The sequence below is a fragment of the Pituophis catenifer genome, unplaced genomic scaffold (assembly GCF_029215685.1).
Source record: "Pituophis catenifer annectens isolate HBS135680 unplaced genomic scaffold, rPitCat1.0.hap2 SCAF_1, whole genome shotgun sequence".
Classification (NCBI taxonomy): domain Eukaryota; kingdom Metazoa; phylum Chordata; class Lepidosauria; order Squamata; family Colubridae; genus Pituophis; species Pituophis catenifer.
In genome coordinates, this window is record NW_027256881.1 from 19,677,114 (window position 1) to 19,699,789 (window position 22,676).

Here is a 22,676-nt window from a genome sequence, read left to right on the forward strand (position 1 = left end):
AAGCCACCTCACAGGGTTCTTGGGGAAAATAGGTGGCAGGTATACTGTATAGGTAATCCTTGATTTATGACCATAATTGAACCCATAACTTCAGTTGTAAGTCATGGCTGCACCCAATTTTATGATCTTTTTTGAGGCAGCCATTAAGTGAATGTGGGAGTCATTAAGCAAACCCATTCTTCATTATAGTTTTTTGTTGGAAACTTGATGTAATGCAGGCTTGTGGGGAAAACATAAATTGTAGTCATGCGACCATGGAACGCTGCCAATAGTTGTAAATGCAGGCCAGCTGCCAAGTGCTCAAAATATGGTCATGTGACTGCAGGGGGCATGTCAGAATTTCAAAACCAGTTTCCATTTTTAGGGTCTCTTGTAAGTTTGAATGGTCACTAATCTAAGGCCATAAATCGAGGAGTACTTGTATTATCTACATTTGCCATGTTGAATTATATATAAAAAGGGCAGGAAAAAAATCTAGCGATAATAACATTAGTAATAATTCTGCAAAATGGATGAAACCATTTAAAGACAGTCTTGCTGGTTGCCAAGACTGAGAAGGGAAACATTTTTTAACCTTACATTGGTTAAAATTCTACTAAAAAAGTTAGGCAATTTGCAAATTGCTGGAAAAGACTATAGAAGATGGGTACAATTGAGGACAGGAGACGTCAGGAATTGTGTTGTAACAGAATACCAATTCATAAATATCACAAATACTGTCACATTATCAAATATTGTCAGTATTACAATTACTGAGTATGCAAAATGCTCAAAACCTCCTTACCATGGATTCCTTTTAAAAGTGGTATTCAATTATAACAAGCAGAAAAATAGGCCTTAAGTAAATAACTCATATTTAAAAGCCTGCTAAATAATAAGCATAAGCATAATAGAAAAACACTGCCAAATTCTTTCTTTAAAATGACAGAGGAAATAAATTTGAAAGTTATATGGAGAGTTAGAAATGGGAAGAATAGACAATACACTTTCTACTCAAACAGGCACTCATCTTGATCCAGGTTAAATATGATATGGACAACAATGGACTTGATTCCGAAAATTGAACAGGTGGAAATAGACATTAACTTATGGGCTGACCATAATCCAGTGATAGTAGCTTGGAAAGGTCAAAAAAGGAAAGCTAGATGGACTTTGAATAATACAATTTTAAAAGAAAAAGAATTTGTACAGAAAATGCAAAGAGAGCTGGAGTTTTTCTTTAAGGAGAATAAAAAGAAAGATACATTGATACAAAACCGTTGGGATACAATGAAGGCCTACGCTAGAGGTATAATAATAGATTATATAAAGCAAAGGAATGTGAAAAAAAGACAAACTTTTACAATATTAAAGAATGAATATAAGAGATTTGAAAAGGAACTCCAGAAAGATCCACATAAGAAAGATGTAAAAATAAAAATGGATATGCTAAAACATAAAATGGATTTCCTGGAGAAAGAAGAACTAGCCCAAAAAATAAGAAGTGCTAAACAGAATTATTTTGAAAATGCAAATAAACCAGGAAGGTGGCTAGCATATAAATTGAAAAAAGAAAGGGAATAAAAAAAAAATGCAACTGATTGACGACCAAGGACAAAGTAAATTTGGAAACAAAGAGATGGGAAAAATAATACAAGAATATTATAGGCAACTTTATAAAAGAGAGCAGGTTGAAGAGGGGAAAGTTAAAAAATACCTACAGAACGCAAAACTACCTTTGATCCCCAAGGACACTGAAGAAATGCTAAATGGGCATATAACAATGATGGAACTAACAGAAGCAATTAAGAAACAAAAAAATGGAAAGACACCAGGACCAGATGATTTGCCTGTTGAATATTATAAGACATTACAAGAATCCTTATGCTTCCCACTTTTGGATGTTATGAATGAAGTAATGATAAATAAAACAATACCCCAATCATGGATTGAGGCTTATATCACACTGATTCATAAAGAAGACACAGACCCACAGCAAGTTAAAAACTATAGGCCTATATCCCTGCTAAATTCGGACTATAAAATCTTTGCTTCAATACTGGCAGAAAGACTTAAAAGATACTTGAATAACTTTATACATCCAGATCAAAATGGATTTCTTCCAAAAAGACAAATTAGAGACAATATAAGAATAATTTTGAATACACTAGAATATTATGAAGCGCACCTTGAAAAACAAATGGCCTTGGTATTTTTAGACGCACAAAAAGCATTTGACAATGTGAATTGGCAATTTATGATGTTACAAATGGAAGAGATGGGCTTTGGAAAGAAATTTATTCAGGGAATTGAAGCTATATATACGAAGCAGATGGCAAAGGTAATGATTAATGGAGAATTGACTGATGCTATTGAAATAGAAAAAGATACTCGACAAGGATGTCCCTTATCCCCATTGCTATTTATAGTGACGTTGGAAGTGTTGAATAGAAATGTGAGAGAAGAAAAAGAGATAAAAGGAATGAAAATTAGAAAGGAAGAATATAAATTACAAGCTTTTGCTGATGACCTGGTTTTTATTATTGAAGAACCATTAACATCAATAAATAAATTGACAGAAAAAATAGGTGAATTTGGGGAGGTTGCTGGTTTGAAAATTAATAAAGAGAAGACGAAGATAATGACCAAAAATATGTTAAAAAAAAGAAGAAGAACTGAGGGAGATCTCTTAAAATGCAGGTCACAAATAAGGTAAAATACTTGGGGATTCAATTAACAGCAAGATGTAGTTCTCTTAAAGAAAATAATTATAATAAGCTCAAGCAACAGATAGGACAGGAGCTGGTGAAATCGGGAAACTTGCAGCTATCTTTGATTGGTAGAATTGCAACTATTAAGATGAATATTTTACCTAGAATCTTGTATCTTTTTCAGACGATTCCTGTAAAGCTGGGTAAGGAATTTTTTGCAGACTTAAATAAAATGGTTTTGAAATGTTTGGCAGGGAAAGAAGGCAAGGATAAAACTCAAAACTGTTACAAGATGCTAAAATGAGGGGTGGTTTTGGATTACCGAATTTTGAATTATACTATCAAGCTGTTTGTTTAATGTGGATTAAAGAATGAGTAACATTGAAAAACACTAGATTATTAAATTTGGAGGGACATGATTTGCTGATGGGATGGCATGCTTTCTTATGGTATAAAGGGAACTAAAATTCAGGGGTATTTTAGAAGACATCAGATACGTGAAGCTTTATTTTGGACATGGGAGAAGATTAAAAAATACCATTACTTGAAGATTTCACTCTGGGTATCTACAATTGAAGCCTTTTCTTATCCAGTGGTATTTAGAGGGGAGCAAATTGTTAGATATAATGAACTATTGGATGAAAAGGGTGAACTTAAATTGAAACAAAACTTAGATCAGGGAATTAAGATAGATTGGTTTTTATACATGCAAATACTTTCTGGATATCGAGAAGATTTTAAACAAGAAGGTATTTATAGTATTTCGACTGGTTTAGACAAGATATTAATGGGTTCAGATGACCATATAATTAAAAAGTTATATGGATATTTATTTGAAGTAAAATTAGAAGAAGAACAAGTCAAAGAATCAATGATAGCATGGGGGAAAAATTTGGTTAGAGTATTGATTTATAGAAATGGCAAAAATTGTGGTTACATAATTACAAAATGACAATGTCAACAGCATATAAAGAGAATTTATATAAGATATTTTACAGGTGGCATTTACCCCCGACGAGAATAGCCAAGATGTTTAAGAATAAATCGGAGAAATGTTGGAAGTGTCATCAAACTCCAGGATCGTACTACCATATGTGGTGGACAGGCGTGGAAGCAAGGAGATTTTGAACTAAAATACATACGTGGTTAGAAAAAATGACAAAGACACATATTGACTTTAAACCAGAAATATTTTTATTAGGAATTTTACCAGAGACATTTAATAAAGAATTACAATACTTAATTGTGTACATTTTAACAGCGGCCAGAATTGTATTTGCCAAAAACTGGAAAGGAGAAAAGATAATTACTGATGAAGAAATTATGAAAATGTTGGATTGTCCTAAAATGAGTAGATTGACATTTGAAATAAGAGAACATGAAGATAAACAATATTATTTGATATGGGAGATATTTTATCAATGGTTTGACAAAAAAGTATGGAGACGAGATAGCATATATGAAATGCTTAAATATTTATCTTCAGTTTAAGTAAAGAATAATTGTTATATGATGAGATCTGGAAAATTGTAAGCACGAAATGATTTTAACCGATTGAGACGCTGTCTGTAATTGTTTGTAAGGATGATATTTTTATGTTGTTTTTTTTAATTTATTTTTTATTTTAATCTAAAATAAAACTTTTTTCAAAAAAAAAAAGAATTTCAAAACCAGTTTCCATTTTTAGGGTCTCTTGTAAGTTTGAATGGTCACTAATCTAAGGCCATAAATTGAGGAGTACTTGTATTATCTACATTTGCCACGTTGAATTATATATAAAAAAGGCAGGAAAAAGATCCAGTGATAATAACATTAGTAATAATTCTGCAAAATGCATGAAGCCATTTAAAGGCAGTCTTGCTGGTTGCCAAGACTGAGAAGAGAAACATTTTTTAACCTTACATTGGTTAAAATTCTACTAAAAAAGTTGGGCAATTTGCAAATTGCTGGAAAAGACTATAGAAGATGAGTACAATTGAGGACAGGAGACGTCAGGAATTGTGTTGTAACAGAATACCAATTCATAAATATCACAAATACTGTCACATTATCAAATATTGTCAGTATCACAATTACTGAGTATGCAAAATGCTCAAAACCTCCTTACCATGGATTCCTTTTAAAAGTGGTATTCAATTACAACAAGCACAAAAATAGGCTTTAAGTAAGTAACTCATATTTAAAAGCCTGCTAAATAATCCAAACAATAGCAAAAAATATATAGCTGAAACTTATCCGTTTTCTTTCTTTTATCTTCAAGGACCAGCAGCAACCTAAAGAGTTGATTATGACTGAGTTGTTATTACTTTGGATCAATCACTTTTAAAGAAGTACAAGACAACCTGTGATCCCACTGGGTCATCCTTTCATCAGAGATGTTGCCATTGCAAATTCATTACGTCTTCAACAATGACAAAGCTTCTAATATTCTGTCTTCCCTGGAAAGGTTGGGATACTTTCAGAGATGTATCTGCCTTGCGAATAGTCCACATTGAACTCTATACTATGGTCAAACATCAGCACAGGAAATGTTTTATGACACATTACAGGTAGTCCTCGATGTACGTCCACAATTGAGCCCAAAATTTCTGTTGCTAAGCGAGACAGTTGAGCTTTGCCCCATTTTGCAGCCTTTCTGGCCAGAGTTGTTAAATGAACCACTGCAGTTGTTAAGTTAGTAACACGCTTGTAAAGTAAATCTGACTTCCCCAATGGCTTTACTTGTCAGAAGGTCGCAAAAGGTAATCACATGACCCCGAGACACTGCAATTGACGTAAATATGAATCAGTTGCCAAGCGTCTGAATTTTGATTGTGTGACCATGGGAATGCTGCAACGGTTTTAAGTGTGAAAAACAGTTATATAAGTCATTTTTTTCAGTGGTATTGTAACTTTGAACCATCACTAAATGGTTGTAAGTAAAGGACTACCTGTAAGTTCTGAACTGATTTATGATAATGTTATATCATAAATTGTTTTATAAAATTTACCATGTTTCAATTCCATGGGCGTCATAGATCCTGGATTTTGGATTAAGTCTGCAAGTTAGCCGATTTCGGTTTCTTGGTTCAAAAACAGCTGCTATGTGATGCATTGTTTTGCCCAGTTAAAAGCTACAGGAACAAAAGTTTTATTACTATATAGATTGTCTAAGGAAGCATGTGTCCTTGATTATATGTCTAGTGTTATCAAGAATTATGGATTGGGGGCTGGCTGAACAATTAAGAAACACTGGAGGGTGAAATCTATTTCTCATCTGGAGCAATGAATTTGTCAGCGTGGTGTTTGCCTTTTTTTAAAAGGGTCATTAAATAAATAAATAAACACATATACATACATAGACTAGAGTTACCTGTTAACCACAAGTAGATTATCTTATTTATCACATGCTATCTAGTTGAATAAATGGGTAAGATTCTGAGTGTCTCAATATCTATGTGCTCATTTAGGTCAGAAGTGGGAAGCCTGAGGGCATATTCCATTAAGTGTACCTACTTGGAGTCTGCATTGAATGACTGGCAGAACTGGAGCAAACGGTTAATTGAGCCAGAGCCAAAATTGAATAAGACTCCTCAGTTTTGTTTTCTGACGCTCCTTTTTTCTAACATCTCTCTTTTCTCTCATTCTCTAACTCCCACTTCTAACTCTTCCAAGCAGCAGATCACCAGGGAAAGGACTGACAATTTGACTGAAACTTTGAATGGATCACTTGCACAGAGCTTTTGAAATGAGACCATCAGCAACATACAACACTAAGTCCAAGGAGAAAACTTCCAATCTTGATAGGATAGTTTGTGTGGAACTGTTCAGAAATCCTAGAGTGGATGGAGTGCAATGAAGTCGCAAATGGTAGTGATGAATTCTTGGGGTTGATCTGCATGAACCCAGTGCCCTGCATCAGGAATATGCTGGATTTCAGCATCAGGAAAGAGTCGTTTGATCTCAGGGTAGTTATTGGAACTGCAGAAAAGTAGATACAGAAATGGGAAGAAAATAGGAAAAATTGCAAGAAGAACTTTGTGGAGTATATAAATTATATCAATCAATATAATAATAAAACAACTTGTTTGTACTACTGGTGTATAAAATAAAGATAACTAGTTGTTTGTGAAGGAGTGAAACTAAAAGGAAGTAAAAAAAAAAAAAACTCAGTGAAAAAGGACCTGATGATTTCAACTGACCCTGAAAAGCAAGGTGAAATGGTAGACCATTCTGGAAACCAAAGTTAAACAGCAAGACTATTGTAGAAACATCCACCAGATCTAAACTTCCAAATACATTTGATTTAGCTGTGCAAAATACAATTCAGATTAAATGATGCCTATGTTCAAAAACATCATCTGCAGACACTCAGCAAGACAAATTTACCGTTTGGGAGATGTAGATTATAGTCTACTGTTTACTGGAAAGTGTTTGATATGCAACGTAAAAAGACTTCAGGCTGCAACCCTGCAGATATTATTTTAAACGATGCTCCAAGTCTCTTACCTAATATAGCCAGATTTGGAACCCCCAAGAAAGAGAGTAGGCCCTAGATAAGATGTCTGGAAGACAGGAAAACTCATGAGGTCATTCAGATGCTGTGAAATGGCCTCTAGATTCACACGCCATACAAATTGGTCCTCCGCATTCATTAGGTTGGTAAGTAGAAAATAGAGGATGGTTGGCTCCTACACACACAAAAAGGTAAAAGTAATGGGATGATGACTTAAATGTGAAACATAATCCTTGCGCATGTAATTTTGTGTGAGTACATCCACATAAAGCTGAATTTGGTAAACTGATTTACATTTTGTCCCTTTAGTATGATCAGACTGCAATACATGCCCAGCTCTGAAGAATGATATATTCTGTTTTTAAAAAATGCCACACACGCCTCACTTAGAGAGGTGAAGTAGTTTGGATCTAAAATATGTAATGTGTGCTCTTTGACAAAAATGCTTTACCTGAATAGTAGGGCGCAGTTGTTCTTCGGCCATACGGCGTGCAGTGGAACGAGGAATACCTTTAGGGATATCCACTGCTTTCATGGCAGCGATGAACTTCTGAAAGCCACTGACATCTTTTGTTTGGCTAGGACTGATGTCAACACACACTAAGCGCTCTACCACTTCCGGCTGCAAAGGAACAATTTTTTTATTTTTTTTGGGGGGGGGGGGGGAGATCATAGGAATCATTGGCTGAAAGAGCTATCACACCAGTCCCTAGCCTAGACTCTAATAAGAATTCTAAGCCAGGGGCAGATTCAGTGTATCAGACAAGAATTTTTATTCTGTTTCAGTTTCCATCACAGACATTGTAAGAAGACAATTGTGTTTCAGAAAAAAAGAGATTTAAAACTTTACGTTTGACTATAATCTATGTCCCCTATCCCCTCTTCCAGAGGAGAATGGGTCAACTGTGACTAACAGTTGCTGCACCTATTCTGCATTGTGCTCTTCAAACTGAGTATAGGGACTAAAAGAGTAAATGTGAAATTATACTTTAAAATTGTAAAATTGGCTACAAGTCTGTTGAGTTCACAATTGTTTCAAATTTTATATTACTGTTAACTTTACCATCCCAGAAAATTACATGTTGGCTGTCCTTGTTAATTTGAAATACAGTATGTACGTTATGAGGTACTTCAGTTCTTGTCTGTTTGTGTGTTCTGAACTTGTACAACTGTTTAAACCTGGGATTTTGTAGCTAATTTAAAAAAAAAGAATAGAGGAAATGTTTTTAAAGCACCTTTTGTGTGCTGTGGTTTGAGACAAAATACACCCACACACACACAAACACCCTGAATTGTAAAACCATAAATTATGCAAAATGAGATCATTTGATATCATTTGTCTCCAAACTGGCCCCCCAGGTTTTCCAATGGTTTCCAATGTCCCTTTCATTTTCCCTTTCTTCTCACCTTTCTCAGTATTATAGACTTGTCTAGAGAGCTAGGTCTTCAAATAGTGTTCCAAATATGATAATTTGAGCCTGCAGATTTGTGCTTTAAGTGGCAACTCCGGATCAATTTGTTCTGTCATTGATTTGTTTTTATATTAGCTATCCATAGAAATTACAAATTGTTATATTGTTGTTCACAATATTGTATTATAGGATTCCCTGACGCATCCATTCATCCATCATCTGTTTATGATATCTATTATGTACAAATCTTTTAATTGCAATGGATGCAAACTTCCATGTTCCCCCTTCATCCCTATAAACAAATTTCTGGTAATAAAATATTTCTACGTCCTAAGCATCTACTTTTCCTCCTCTCTCAATAATCAACTCCCCTTTTGTCTAAAAGGCCTATTACTCCAATATCAACAGTAAAATACCAGAAGAAACTAGTCAGAGGTGCTTACCCATTGTAGCGCGAATACCATAGCTGTCTTGCCGCCCATGCTGTGGCCAATTAAGACACACCTACTGAGATGCAGTTGGTTCAGAAAGAGATGGATGTCAGCACTCATTGCTTCGTAGGTCATGATGGGGCTGTGGGAGCTATCCCCATGGTTGCGGGCATCTACTGTTAGCACCTATCTGGGCAAGAGAAGAAGGAAGCCAGCAGGTTGGCAAAGATAAGGCCTTACTTACTTAAGAATCTCCAGAACTGTATTTCAAACATAATTTCAATGAAATTATGATGATCCACCAAGGAACAGTCTAGCTGTTGAATTTTCCAGTAACCTTCTGGAGATTCTTCCAAGGTAGCCTCATTTAGTGCACAGTCGTGCAGTCTAGTAGTTTAAACATAATGTCACAATTGCACAAATGATTATTACCAGGTCTGACCACCTCAGAAATTGTTGCAATACATACATTTGAGGAAGTTGCAGAAAAGTTTAATTACTATTTCCATCCCATAGAGATTCAGGAACAGCTCTGGGTCAAAGAAGTTCTTCAAAGAAGCAAACCAGGCCTTGTAGGGGGAGTTTAGCTCCTTTTAATAGGTTGATTCTCCTAGTTTGCTTTTGTTTCTCTTGCATAGTTTTTAATATTTATATTAAATACTTAATATAACTACCTGGGACTGCCCTTGAAGACCATTCGGAGGCTTCAGCTGGTGCAGAATGTGGCCGCGCGGGTTGTAATGGAAGGATCCCGATACTCCCATGTTACACCTCTCCTGCGCGACTTGCATTGGTTGCCGGTTGCCCTCCGGGTGAGATTCAAGGTGCTGGTGTTAACTTATAAAGCCCTTCATGGCTTAGGCCCAGGATATCTGTCGGACCACCTGCAACCAGCATCGACTTCCCATCGCCCGGTGTGTTACCACAGAGAGGGCCTACTCAGGGTGCTGTTGGCTAGACAATGTCGGCTGGCGACCCCCAGGGGTAGAGCCTTCTCTGTGGCCGTGCCCACCACCCCTTGGAATCAACTTCCCATGGGTCTTCGGCTGGCCCCCGACCTTCGTACCTTCCGCTGTGAGCTTAAGACCTAACTGTTTAAACGCCCTAGCCAGGACTGATGGGGTCTACTGTTTTAAATCGGTTTTTAGTCTGTTTTAGTATGTTTTAATCTGTATTTATTGGGATTGTTTCATTGATGTGAGCCGCCCTGAGTCCTTCGGAGAGAGGGTGGCATATAAATCCAATAAATAATAATAAATAATAACTATAATCTATAATTAATATAATATTTATATTAAAACTATGCAAGAGAGAGAGACAAAAACCAACTAAGATTTAAAAGAAGTGATTAATTTAGAGCTTTGGGCTTTAATTCCAGCCCAATCTGGACTCATTATGAATCATGGGAAAAGATATATCTTAGCTAAGCTTGCAGACTTCCAAAAAAAAACCATTGCATAAGATTTGTATTAAGGTCACCAAATTATAAAAATCAGCAGAATAACCTGCAGATTCAGTGTTGTAAAAAGCAGAACAAATTATCTGAGAATTTTTAAAAAGTTGCATTTCTTCTGTTTTATTCATTTTTATTTATTTATTAAATATATATGCCACCCATCTTGTTATCCAGAACGATTCATTTTGATGTGTTATGCACTATTGTAATCTTTCCAATATTATCCAGAAAGCTCATATTTTTGTACTTATTGTCTCAGAGCATGAAATCTAATGAGAGAAATCTAGAGGACTCTTAGTTCAGATCAGTTCAATTCTACTTTCTCATTTAGCTAATGACTACACCTGCTTTGTGGTTCAACACCTTGTTTTTGATTAATGTTCTCCTTCTATTATATACATGTACTTCGCTTGTTCTTGTTTGCAACACTATCTTAATCCTGTCTGAATGTTTTGAGGTTGTTTATGAGACAGTAGACATGATGAAGCTGCAGCAAGAGACATTAGAAAGAACAAAGACTCTCCGTTGTATTGAATTTAGAGCTGCATTAAAAAACCATAAAAAAATATGGCTCACCTGAGACAGACTGAAAAATATTTTAGAATGTTCTGTTCAAGTTATACAAAATTCTGCAAAAGAACTTCTGAGTACAGTATAAACATAAAACATAAACATAAAAATGGCTAGTTTTTGGCAGCAACTGACTTGCAAACCAGTCGGAACCCTTCTCTGGATGACCATACATCTTTTACCCACCTTGCGACCAGTTTGGAGCACTAACTTTTTTGCGAGGGATGAAAAATTGGATTTGCTTCCAAACAGCCCATGCAGGAAAACAAGTGGAGGATCTGATGAGGGTCCATCAAAAATGGCATAGGATAGAGGCACTGGCCTATAAATAAAACAAAATTCATGATCAAGTTGATGGTTAGGCTAGCAGACTCGGACTGCAATTATGTGGATGACCACAAAGTGGCAGATAGTAACCGAGATATGTAGAAACCCTCCTTGCTGCCATCCCATGGCCTTAATTTTTTCAGCTAAGACTAGTAGCAAGGTTTACAAGGTTTATAAAGACAAATGAATGTAAGGACAGATTTATGAATGACTATTAGCTAAAAAGAATCTCCAGGAAGGTTCTTTAGGAAGTCACCTTCTATTGTAAAAAAAAAAGTCATTTTACTTGTGCCCTGCTTGTGGGTTTCTTTGAAAAATCTGAAAGCTTCTATAAGGACCAGTAAGGTAGAATAAGCAAACCATAAACAAGATTTTGGTTATTGATGCTCCATCTTTCCCCTTAGGAGTCTCTGAGGCAGCTTACTATCAACATAAATCCATTTCAAATGAATCAATAAATAGCATTTTAAAAACAGAATCGGCTGAAAATATTCTGCATTTGTATGCTGCCATCTACTGGTAGTAATCTTATGGGCTTTTACAACCAAATTGGTAACTATTATACAGGAATTTCGGACAAGAAACAACGGGGCATTGCACAAATTCCAGGTGAAAGGCCACCAAATTTCATTTTAAGGAACAATCTCTAAAAGCCTCCCTAAAAATATAAGAAGACTCTAGGATGAAACAAAATCAGTTATGAAAGATGCATAACTTTCTCCTGTTGACACAGATCAGACATCAACATATTGAACTGTCAAACTATTATAGGTAAGAACAATAGGAGAGAATAACTGTAACTAAACACCAAACTATGTAATAACAGCAATATGGCATTGTTGGTAAATTTTAAAAACGTCGTTTAAGGAATAGATTTATGACTATTTATATTCATTTATCCACTTCCATGTCTGTAACTTTTCCTTGAGATGCCATTTGAAGCTGGCCTGCTTTAAATTTTAGGTTGATACGAAACATTATTCTTTTACAGCTGGAAACGAAAATATGCTTGACTTGTTAACTGGTGGTGGTTGGCTTAGTTTGCAGGGCTCCAAAAAGTCACCCTTACAAATCACCTAACTAGGTGGCTCAGTGGCTAAGACACTCAGCTTGTCGATTAGAAAAGTCGGCAATTCGGCGGTTCGAATCCCTAGTATAGGTCTCCTACGTAAGCAGGGGGGGTTGGACTAGATGACCTCCAGGATCCCTTCCACAACTGTTACTGTTACATTATCCAGAAGGGGGACCAGGATATGAGGGGACATGGCAACAATATGGGGTTCTCTGTTCCCCTGCAATAGGTCAGGTTTGGTCTGACTTTCATGGAGACCATTTCTGCCGCCCCATCGCAGCTGACCGCCAAAAAGGGGGAGGCTATTGGGACGCCATCATTTTAATGTCTATCTACAGCTGTCCTTTCCATCTCTATGATGACTACATCCGGTCCATGATCCTGACACAACCGGAAACATGGAGGCTTCATGCACCTGCCAAGCCTTTGCAGGAGGTTCGCTCTCCCCTTTCCAAGTTCCACTCCCTTCCCGAGCTCTTACATCGTGGCACGACCGGCGAAACCCCTTCTTTCCCGGGCTGTGATACTGAGGCGGCATCGAAGCGTCTGGGCTCGCGGCCAGCGAAACGGAGAAGGCGGAAATCCAAGAGCGCGAAGCATCATTGGCCGGGCGTAGCGGTCACCAAGGTGACAAAGAGACTAAAATTAATGAAGGGACGTAGCTACAGATCTACTTCCGGGTCGGTTGCTAAGGTGTCCGATATCATCGATTCTCATGCTGGTTGAGGAATTCTGGGAGTTGGAGTCCACAAGTCATAAAAGGGCCGTACCGTTCCTTACCTCTGCCATAGAAGAAAGTAATACGAACGTCTTGTCCCTTCCGGCTTTGTGGGACACGCCCACTGGCGTTTGTCTGTCACCAGAGGGAGCCACGAATTCCCCTATTCGTGTTTGGTTGCTAATACTGTAAAGCCAAGTTTCGGAATTGCATAAAACACTTTTTTTTCAACTAATACTTGTAAAATACATATAAAACATCCAGGAAAACGTTATGATGGATAGGATTCTTAGAAGAAGAAAAAAAGATTCTTCGCAAGTCAGATAGTCTGTCGGAAACTGAACTCCATCCATGCCTGTTGATTGCAGGCAAATATAGTGCTCAAAAAAATAAAGGGAACACAAGCAGAAGACATCCGAGATCTGAATGAATGAAATAGCCTTATTAAATACTTTGTTCGTTACATACAGTAGTTTATACACTGCTCAAACAACTAAAGGGAACACAAAACTACTGTCAGGGCCGGATTTTCCTATAGGCTAACTAGGCTTCAGCCTAGGGCCTCAAGATCAAGAGGGGCCTACATTCAAATTGTTAGCAAAATTAAAATTACACTTTCACTATAGGTGAAAGGGCCTCATAAGTGGAATAGCCTAGGGCCTCTTTTCATCTAAATCCGGCCCTGACTACTGTATGTAACGAACAAAGTGTTTAATAAGGCTATTTCATTCATTCAGATCTCGGATGTCTTCTGCTTGTGTTCCCTTTATTTTTTTGAGCAGTGTATATCCGCGGTGCTGAAGTGCGATGCCATTGCTCTGTTCCGCAAGATACACAACTTCCCAATCTCATGTTTATCCCCAGTATTCCTCGGAAGTCTCTCATCTGAGAAGTCACCTTTTTGAGATTAGTTTAGTTCAATCCAATCCAATCAGGAAGGCGTTCCCGAGATGTGGCCTGGGTATGCCTGGATGTCTCTGTGACCACTTTTCTTTTTTTTAAATCAAGTTTTTTATTTTTATAAGTGTAACAAATCAATGCGTGAACAGTGTGACATCTGGGTGTCATACAGTCTAATACAAATAAAATATCAAAGTTAATCATAATTATTACATTCAATCAACTTATATATTTCTGGTAAATAATATGCATTTGTCTTAGATTGCAATCTATCATTGTTCAGTTATTCCATGTTTTCTCTTGTTATTGCTTTCATTATATAAAAATGTGTACATTTATATTCCCCTTCTCTTATTTCTATCACCTATTCTAGCTTTTAATCGTATCATCCTTCATTAAAATACTTTTGCTTTCTTTCCTTTCTAACTTCTAATTATGTCATCTACCTAAAAAAAAGAGAGAAAAGAAAAGAGAGAGAGAGAGAAAGGGAGGAGCAATTCCTAACAACAACATAAAAGAAAAGAAACCATCCATACATCGTCTCTTGCCCGCTTCAATACTTTTAATTGCTATGCTTTAAGCGAAAGAGAGGGAGAAGAAAAGGCAAATCAAAACGATTAAAATAATAATAATAATCATCTATCCATCATCTCTTGCCTGCTTCAATGCGTTAATTGATATGCTTTTTTTTTTTGACTTGCTTTCCATGCTCCTCTCTTAGATCTTGATCTTGATCTCTGTCTACATTTGTTTCTTGGATGGTCTGTGACCACTTTTCAAGTGGTCCATGAAGTCAAATAAATATTGTAAAAAAATTTAGTTTTAATTTCTAATTCAGTAAATATCAATAGGTATAATCCACATAAACCAAAGCTTTTTAGAGTCCTCAACCATTTTTAAGAATATAAAGGGTCCTGATGTCGCCTAGAAACTCAGGCAACAAGTTTATGTGGAGCTGAAGAACTATTTCCTGAATTTGAGAGAGAAAAACATGTTTACCTCTGCTAAGGTTTGTTGTTGTTTTTTTGGCCACGAAAATACAAATCACCAAATAATTCAGGCAAAAAAAAAAAAGTATCTATGGAGGGGGGGTTATCTATACCTTTTTATAGGGTATAGAAACAAATGTTAACATTTGTTATAGGTGATGTGCCAGAAAGCAACAAATCAAACAGTAAGGCATTTCTTAAACATGAGAATTAAACAGTAGAAAACATTGATCCTAGAAAATATTCCTCAAATGGCAAATTTATGGGCTTTGTCATCTTCTTCCAGTCCAATTGGTATCTTTCATAATATAACATGTATTCAGTTAGTTCTCACTTAACGTTTGATGAGTGCATATTGGGCGGATCAGTTTTATGACTGGTTGCGGCATGGTCATATGAACACAATTTGTGATGGTTTTTTTGTCAGTTTCCTGCAAACTATGCCCATTTAGATGAACTGGGTCACTTAACAACCAGCATGTTTATTTAACAATTGCAATGTTTGCTTAATGACCACCACGTTTTCTCAACAACTGCTGCAAAAAAGTCTGGAAAATTACTTCGGTCATGTTGACTTACAACCATAGTGACTTAACAATCTTATTCCTGGGCTGAATTACAGTTGTAAATCGAGGAGTGTCTGTATTCAAGGATCTCCAGAATATGCTCCCTATTGTTTAGTTGCTGAAAAGGTTGGTTCTTGCTATCAAAAGAAGAAATGACTTCAATTAAAAAGAAACATGTTTTTCTGAACTTCAAAAAGAAATATCGATGCCATGTTAAAATACTAATAACACCCTTATTAAAAGGCTAATAATGAAGTCTAAAATTCCATTTAATGCTAACACTAAGACCAAAATGTTTGAGAACCACTGTTCTAGGGAAATACCCCCCAAAAATTAATAATAATCAAATGTGATTGTTCAAAGCTCTTCCCTTTGCCCTTTCATTCTCCATTATCTCTAAAAAAGATGTTCTAGTAAAGGAAATAATTTGAATATTGACTGTTTTGTTCAGCATTGCAAGACCAATCCATATCATAAAAATGAATGTAGGCTTTACGCTGTCTGTGATGCTATTTACTTTGTGTTTATTTAATATACATAAAATATAAAAATGTTTTTACTAACTTTTAGTTCTCCCAGAGGATTTTAGTTATTGACTGGATTAGTAGTATAATAAATATTAATAGTTTTCAGGCAAGCAAGAGGCCACTTTATTTTAATTATTATCCATTTCCTGCATGAGGAAAAGAATAGAAAATTCTTCCTGCTTCTGCCTTTCTATACATGAAGCTGTTGACAGTAATATATGGAATTAAACTGACTTTCTTTCTCAAAGAAAAAAATAGCTAATAGATAGTAGCTAATGCCACTTATTTCACAAATAAAATATATTGTCAAAGAAGCAGGATTCTCTGTGTTACCATTTTTATGTAGCACTTACAATACAAACTAGAGGTACAATCTTATACTGTTTGAGGGTGTCGTAATCCTAATTTTCATTTCTAATTCCCGCTTTTTAATTCAGAAGGGAGTTACAAACTAGATATAATAAGAGCTTGTCTCAGCAGGTGGCAGCACACATCCAATTATTGCCTGAGCTAAGCAAGATGGGGCTTGATTAGTATAAGAATTTGAGGTCACCAGAACATCTTAGACTGGGAAATCAATCTTAGAACAAGAAAAATGGAAAACTGCTTCAAAAAATGTAAAAATCATATGGATTTGTCCATCAGGAGCTGAACCTGACTTGGAATGGAACTATCTGTGCAGTGAGAATGTATTTGGAATGGTCATGAATCATGATCATTTACAAGTTTATTGGAAGGATTTGGCTGGCTTATATACATTGTAAGGGTGGCATTAAAGTGGTTAGAGGTCTGTCTAATCCAGGTATGGAGTTACCTTCCTCAGTAGTCTGAAGCTTATAAATCACATGCAGGCACCTTGGGGTTTGTTTGTTTTTTTGCTTTATGACCTCCCATGATTGCAGCAATCAGCCATCAAAATTCAATGGTACAGATTGAACTAAACTTCTATTGCAGTGGTTCTCAACCTTCCTAATGCCGTGATCCTTTAATACAGTTCCTCATTTTGTGATGAACCCCAACCATAAAATTATTCCTAAAACCATTGAAAATATGTGTTTTCCGATGGACTTAGGCGACCCCTGTGAAAGGGTCGTTCGACCCCCAAAGGGGTCCCGACCCACAGGTTGAGAACCACTGTTCTATTGGGTTTAATACCACTTTTTTATTTATAGGTATAGTAGAATGTCTTCTGCATTCTTTGGAGGCTGAAAATGCGAGAAAGAATAAACACGCATTTCTGTCCTATAGAATTATTATTTGCTCATTTTCATAAATCAGCTGTTTTGCTGTGCATTAAATTTTCACACATTTTACTGGCCCAATTTATATTGTGGAACTGTGGAAGCTGATTGATAGACCATGTAATACTTTTTAGTCTCTCTGTAACTTACCAGCTCCTTCCACAGCAAAACTTTAAAATTTCCTCCCTAAAACATCCTTCTGTGGAAGTCTGCCTGGTTCATACAACCTGCTAAACTAGGTTAACATTAAATTAGATAATTTAGAGTTCAGTGTTTTGTGGAAATTCAGCCACTGCCTCAGCATGTTATGTTAGCCAAGCAATCCTGCTGAACCATAATTTGTTTGCATCATGTGCCATGTGAATGCAGCACTTACAGTTTGTTAACCTGATTTTTGTGTGTGGTGTGAACCCAATTAGATAATAGTGATAATGCAGTTGCCTCTGAATATGTGAATGTGACTTCTGAAACCACATCTATTCTGTACAAGCAAGAGATTCCACAATAGTGTACATGTTTTCCCCACTTGATACACCCATTTTATTTTTACCACAGAACTTTGACATTAACAAATAATAATTGATCATAGATATCTGGAACTCCAACAACTACTATACATGATTGCAGAACTACTAATCATTAATCTTCAGGCTCATTCTGTTCTTGTTTAGTTGCTATCTGATTCACAGGTCAAAAAAGAAAAGCCTCCACAACCTGGAAAATACCGGTAGCGCTTTGCTCTTTGGTATGATTATGATCCTGTCACAAACTTCAGCAGAATGTAGTGAAGAAAACATGGAAGATGGGGACCTTCCTCATCCAAGAGATCCAGAGACCTGTGTCCCTTTCCAGTCCTCACACACCATTGTTCCCTATTAGAACTGCTGCCTTTGAAGAGTTAAACTACAGCCAGGCAGCAAGTTGGCTTGGGGCCAAGTATCTTCCATCTGTCCTGGTATCGGTCATGTGCTCCGAATGTGGCAATCACAAAACCTATCCTTTCTGCTGAAGTGAGCTGTATAGAACAGCCCTTCGTTGTCCTGGTGAGGACAGACTCCACCACTTCTAGAGTGCTTATTAAATTGCGTCTAGCTGGTTGCCTCCTTTTCTCCCATATACTCTCTCAAGTGTAATTAGCAACTGAACAGAGTTACGTGCCCCAGAACAGGTTCCTCCTGGCTCAACTGATAGCTGATCCTCCCATGTGTTGGATCTTGATAACCAGCATTTTTCACCCCCTGAAAAGCAATAAATTGGGCAACAGTGAACAGTACTAGGAATTTCGTAGGTTGTAATCCGAACGTATCTGGAAAGCATTAAGTTGGGAAAAAAGCATTAAAGCCTCAGAGCACGTGCTACATCTAAGCAGAAAGCGAACTCCCAAAATTACCCATCTAGTTTGTGGTGTTTTTTGAAACCACATTTTCAAAAACATTTCATGGAAAATTACCTTCTGAGAAAATTCAGCTGAGGTTAATGCATACATTACTATAAAAGAAGGATATCCAAGGTGAAGTTATCCTTGAGTTGAACTGCGCTTCTGATCCTGTCATAGACCTGTCAAATAAAACATCAATTTTTTTTTATTACGGTCTTTGACTAGTCTTTACAATAAAAACAGCATAGTAAAAACGAGAAAGAGTTTAACACAGCAAATTGTTATTTGGGAAAGGGCCATGGACATGTCCATACAGGATTTGGAGATTCAGTGGGAGAGGGTAAAATCCAGAATACTTTATTTAAACCTTCTGAGAAATTAGTAAACTTGTAGTTGGAAGCCCATTCCTGTCCTTCATTAATCCTAGATATATTGGGACAGATCCACATTAGCACTCCAGTGATTCCATTCTGTAGGGGGAGGGTCCTCAAACTTTTAAAACAGGGGGCCAATTCACGGACCCTCAGACTGTTGGGGGGCCAGGTAGGTGTGGCTAGGTGGTCATGTGACTGGGTGGACATGGCCAATTTAGCAGTCCATTAAACTTCAATTTGTTATGCTCCTGGGGGTGGTAAGCAGGTTAGTGAAGGGATGTGACTACCTTGGGATGTGTGTAAGGGACTTCTGTTTGTGTGTGTGTGTGTGTGTGTCTTTCTCTCCCTTTCTCCGTCTCTCTCTCTGGAGGCCGAGGAGGCCAAAAACGGTCCCATTTTTGGCTTCCTTGGCCACCGTGCATCCCATTTTTGGCCTCCTCGGCCTCTAAAACCACTCTGCCACCCAAAAACGGGCCCGTTTTTGGCCTCCTGAAGCCTCTGTGCATCTCATTTTTGGCCTCCTCGGCCTCCAAAAGGCAGGTGGGGGCTGGTGGGTAGGTTGGGCAATGTGGGTGGGGCAGCCTCGTGGTCCCGCGTGGGTCGGATTAATGGCTTTGGCGGGCCATATTGGGCCCGCGGGCTGTAGTTTAAGGACCCCTGTTGTAGGTAGTCCGCAGACAGGGACAGGAGGAGGCATATTTCATAGAATATTCCCCAGGGAGCCTGGAAAATCGTATTTTTAGGGAAATTCTCAGAAAATAATTTTTGGAGGGAGGTCATCTCATTGGTATCCTAATCACAAAGTTAAGTATAGCCACACTATATTTGCATGCCTCATTAAATGGGATGCAAGGTGCCAGAAACCATAGCAGGGCTCTGCTCATCCTTGCTGCTTCTTTGACATCATTTTCTCTTTTTCTGATGCGTCCTCCTACCCACCCACCCCCACCTCCCTTGGTTCCAGAAGACTCGAGAGCCAGCATTGTACCCAGGGCATTTATGCTGTGTTTCTACACATGGAAAGGTTGGGAGTTTTTGTTTTTGCTTTGTTTTGGCTCTTTAATGAAACTCTTCGGTTGGAACCACAATTGCTGCCTTTTTTATTGGCTTTTAGTTGCTGATGTTACATGTAGATAAAACATTTTATGAGGAAGGTGGGGCCTTTTAGAACAGGTTACAATGTTTGATATGAGGGGAAATGTAAAGTTTTATAGTAAGCAGAAGAATTTCCCCAACATTTCTCTTCCCCTTTCTGCAATTCTTGCGACCTGCCAAAGCGTTTGAAACTTTGGAAGGATGCAGATTTGGGAATCTCTTACAAACAAGGAACATCAGTATTAAATAAACCTTTGATTTGATTCTTCTGTAAAGATATTAAAAATGTAACCAGGTTCTAGAGGTGATTCCTGGCTCTATAGTGGTAACTGTGAGAAGGGATCTTGGAATCCTAGTGGACAATCACTTAAATATGAGCCAGCAGTGTGCTGCAGCTACCAAAAAAACCAAGGATTGCATTAACAGAGGGATAGAATCAAGATCATGTGAAGTGTTAATACCACTTTATAATGCCTTGGTAAGGCCACACTTGGAATATTGCATTCAGTTTTGGTCGCCATGATGTAAGAAAGATGTTGAGACTCTAGAAAGAGTGCAGAGAAGAGCAACAAAGATGATTAGGGGACTGGAGGCTAAAACATATGAAGAACGGTTGCAGGAACTGGATATGTCTAGTTTAATGAAGAGAAGGACTAGGGGAGACATCATAGCAGTGTACCAATATCTCAGGGGTTGCCACAAAGAAGAGGGAGTCAAGCTATTCTCCAAAGCACCTGAGGGTAGAACAAGAAGCAATGGGTGGAAACTAATCAAGGAAAGAAGCAATCTAGAACTAAGGAAAAATTTCCTGACAGAACAATTAATCAGTGGAACAACTTGCCTCCAGAACATGTGAATGCTCCAACACTGAAGGTTTTTAAGAAGAGATTGGTCAACTATTTGTCTGAAATGGTATAGGGTTTCCTGCCAGAGTAGGGGGTTGGACTAGAAGACCTCCAAGGTCCCTTCCAACTCTCTTATTCTGTATTGCTTAAAACATTCACACAGAATACACATATTAGACACAATGCTATAATCCTGTGCACAACAGAGGATAAAAGAACCAGTCAAGGAAGTCTAAAAATGAAGTGGGAATGTTCAGATGCAAATGAGCTGAGTACATGCCAAGCTCTGCTTCAAAAATTACATTAAATCAATTCTTTATGTAGTGCTAAGCATTTATTTATCATGTTTGCTGGTTGCTATCCACGAAATGGTAGATAATAAAGTGTTTAAAGTTTGGTTTAGTGCCAAAGGAAATATTGGAAGCATTTAATTAAAAGGGTGGGGGTGGGGGAAGACACTGCTAAAATGGTGACTGGGAATCTCAGTCCCAATACATCTGAACTGGAGCAACCAGATTTGGGAATGCTATTCCAAGATAATGGGGACAAAAGAATTCCACCAATTGTGTTGGGATAAGAAAGACGTTTTGTTCTGCTTCCTTTCCTGTTGTAATCCTGCCCTCTGAAACTTCTCTATTTCTTCCCCAGCCTCTGCTGTTTGCAGTGTTTGTTTCATTCCTCATCTACAGCCGGTTAAACCAAGCCAAGCAGAAGGGTGTGGATCGTTTGTTACTCTCTCTAAACCAGGAACAAGAGAAAATAAACAGAAGCTTGCTCAATCCAATCCTGCCTGAGAACATGCAAGTGAGAAGCGGCCGGAGATCCAAACCGTTCTCATGAGGGAATGAAAGAAAACAGGTTCAAGCCACTCTCTGCAGCTTAAGGAGAAGCCAAAGCCCCATTCACACCTGAGTTGAAAACACTGGCCGCTTGCTCTTGAGAGCCTTCTCAGCATAGGAAATGGCACATGTAAAGTAACTATACATTGAAGAACGCTTTTGAACATGCAAAGGTTATAAAAAAACCACGTCTCTCCTACAGGTAGTCCTCGACTTATGATAGTGAAGTGACTGAAGTTACAACGGCACTGAAAAGGGTGACCTATGATCGTTTTTCACACTTATGACCTCTGCAGCATCCCCATAGTCAGGTGATCAGAATTTGGACGCTTGGCAACTGACTCATATTTATGACGGTTGCAGCATCCCAGGGTCACGTGACCACCTTTTACAACTTTCTGACAAGCAAAGTCAATGGGGAAACCAGATTCACTTAACAAGCGTGTAATTAACTTAACAACTGCAGTGATTCACTTAACAAACGTGGCAAGAAAAGTCGTAAAAAGGGGCAAAACTCACTTAACGAATTTTTCACTTAGCAACATAAATTCTGGGCTCAATCGTGGTCATAAGTTGAGGACTACCTGTATTACATCCACCCGGTTTACCGGGATGGGGAGGCAATGTACATTATGGGTCCCATTGATTAGGGATGTACTGTATATCTAGTGGGACAGAAAGGCCTTCTTGGTGGTGACCCCTTCTCTGTGGAACATCATCCCCCACCCCAAGGCATGATTAGCCTCCACCC

The 22,676-nt window shown here is 37.7% G+C and overlaps 1 protein-coding gene across 1 annotated transcript; it reads right to left on the reverse strand.

The window, feature by feature from the left end:
- Positions 1-3,956: 3,956 nt before the first annotated feature.
- Positions 3,957-13,057, reverse strand: ABHD11 (abhydrolase domain containing 11). The gene is made up of 6 exons (XM_070946357.1): positions 12,935-13,057; positions 11,241-11,376; positions 9,041-9,214; positions 7,637-7,807; positions 7,179-7,360; positions 3,957-6,650 (listed from the first exon to the last, which is right to left on the reverse strand). Exons 1-6 carry the CDS (start codon positions 13,054-13,056, stop codon positions 6,506-6,508), a joined length of 930 nt encoding a protein of 309 aa, XP_070802458.1. The 5' UTR covers position 13,057; the 3' UTR covers positions 3,957-6,505.
- Between the last annotated feature and the right edge of the window lie 9,619 nt (positions 13,058-22,676).

What these genes read in the sequence shown, in the direction of transcription:
- ABHD11 (XM_070946357.1), bottom strand. Translation starts at nt 13,056, where the DNA reads ATGATGCTTCGCGCTCTTGGATTTCCGCCTTCTCCGTTTCGCTGGCCG. An exon ending in TTCGCCGGTCGTGCCACGAT is followed by an intron (nt 11,377 to 12,934) that starts GTAAGAGCTCGG and finishes TTTTATTTATAG; the next exon opens with GCCAGTGCCTCTATCCTATG. An exon ending in AACTGCGCCCTACTATTCAG is followed by an intron (nt 7,361 to 7,636) that starts GTAAAGCATTTT and finishes TTGTGTGTGTAG; the next exon opens with GAGCCAACCATCCTCTATTT.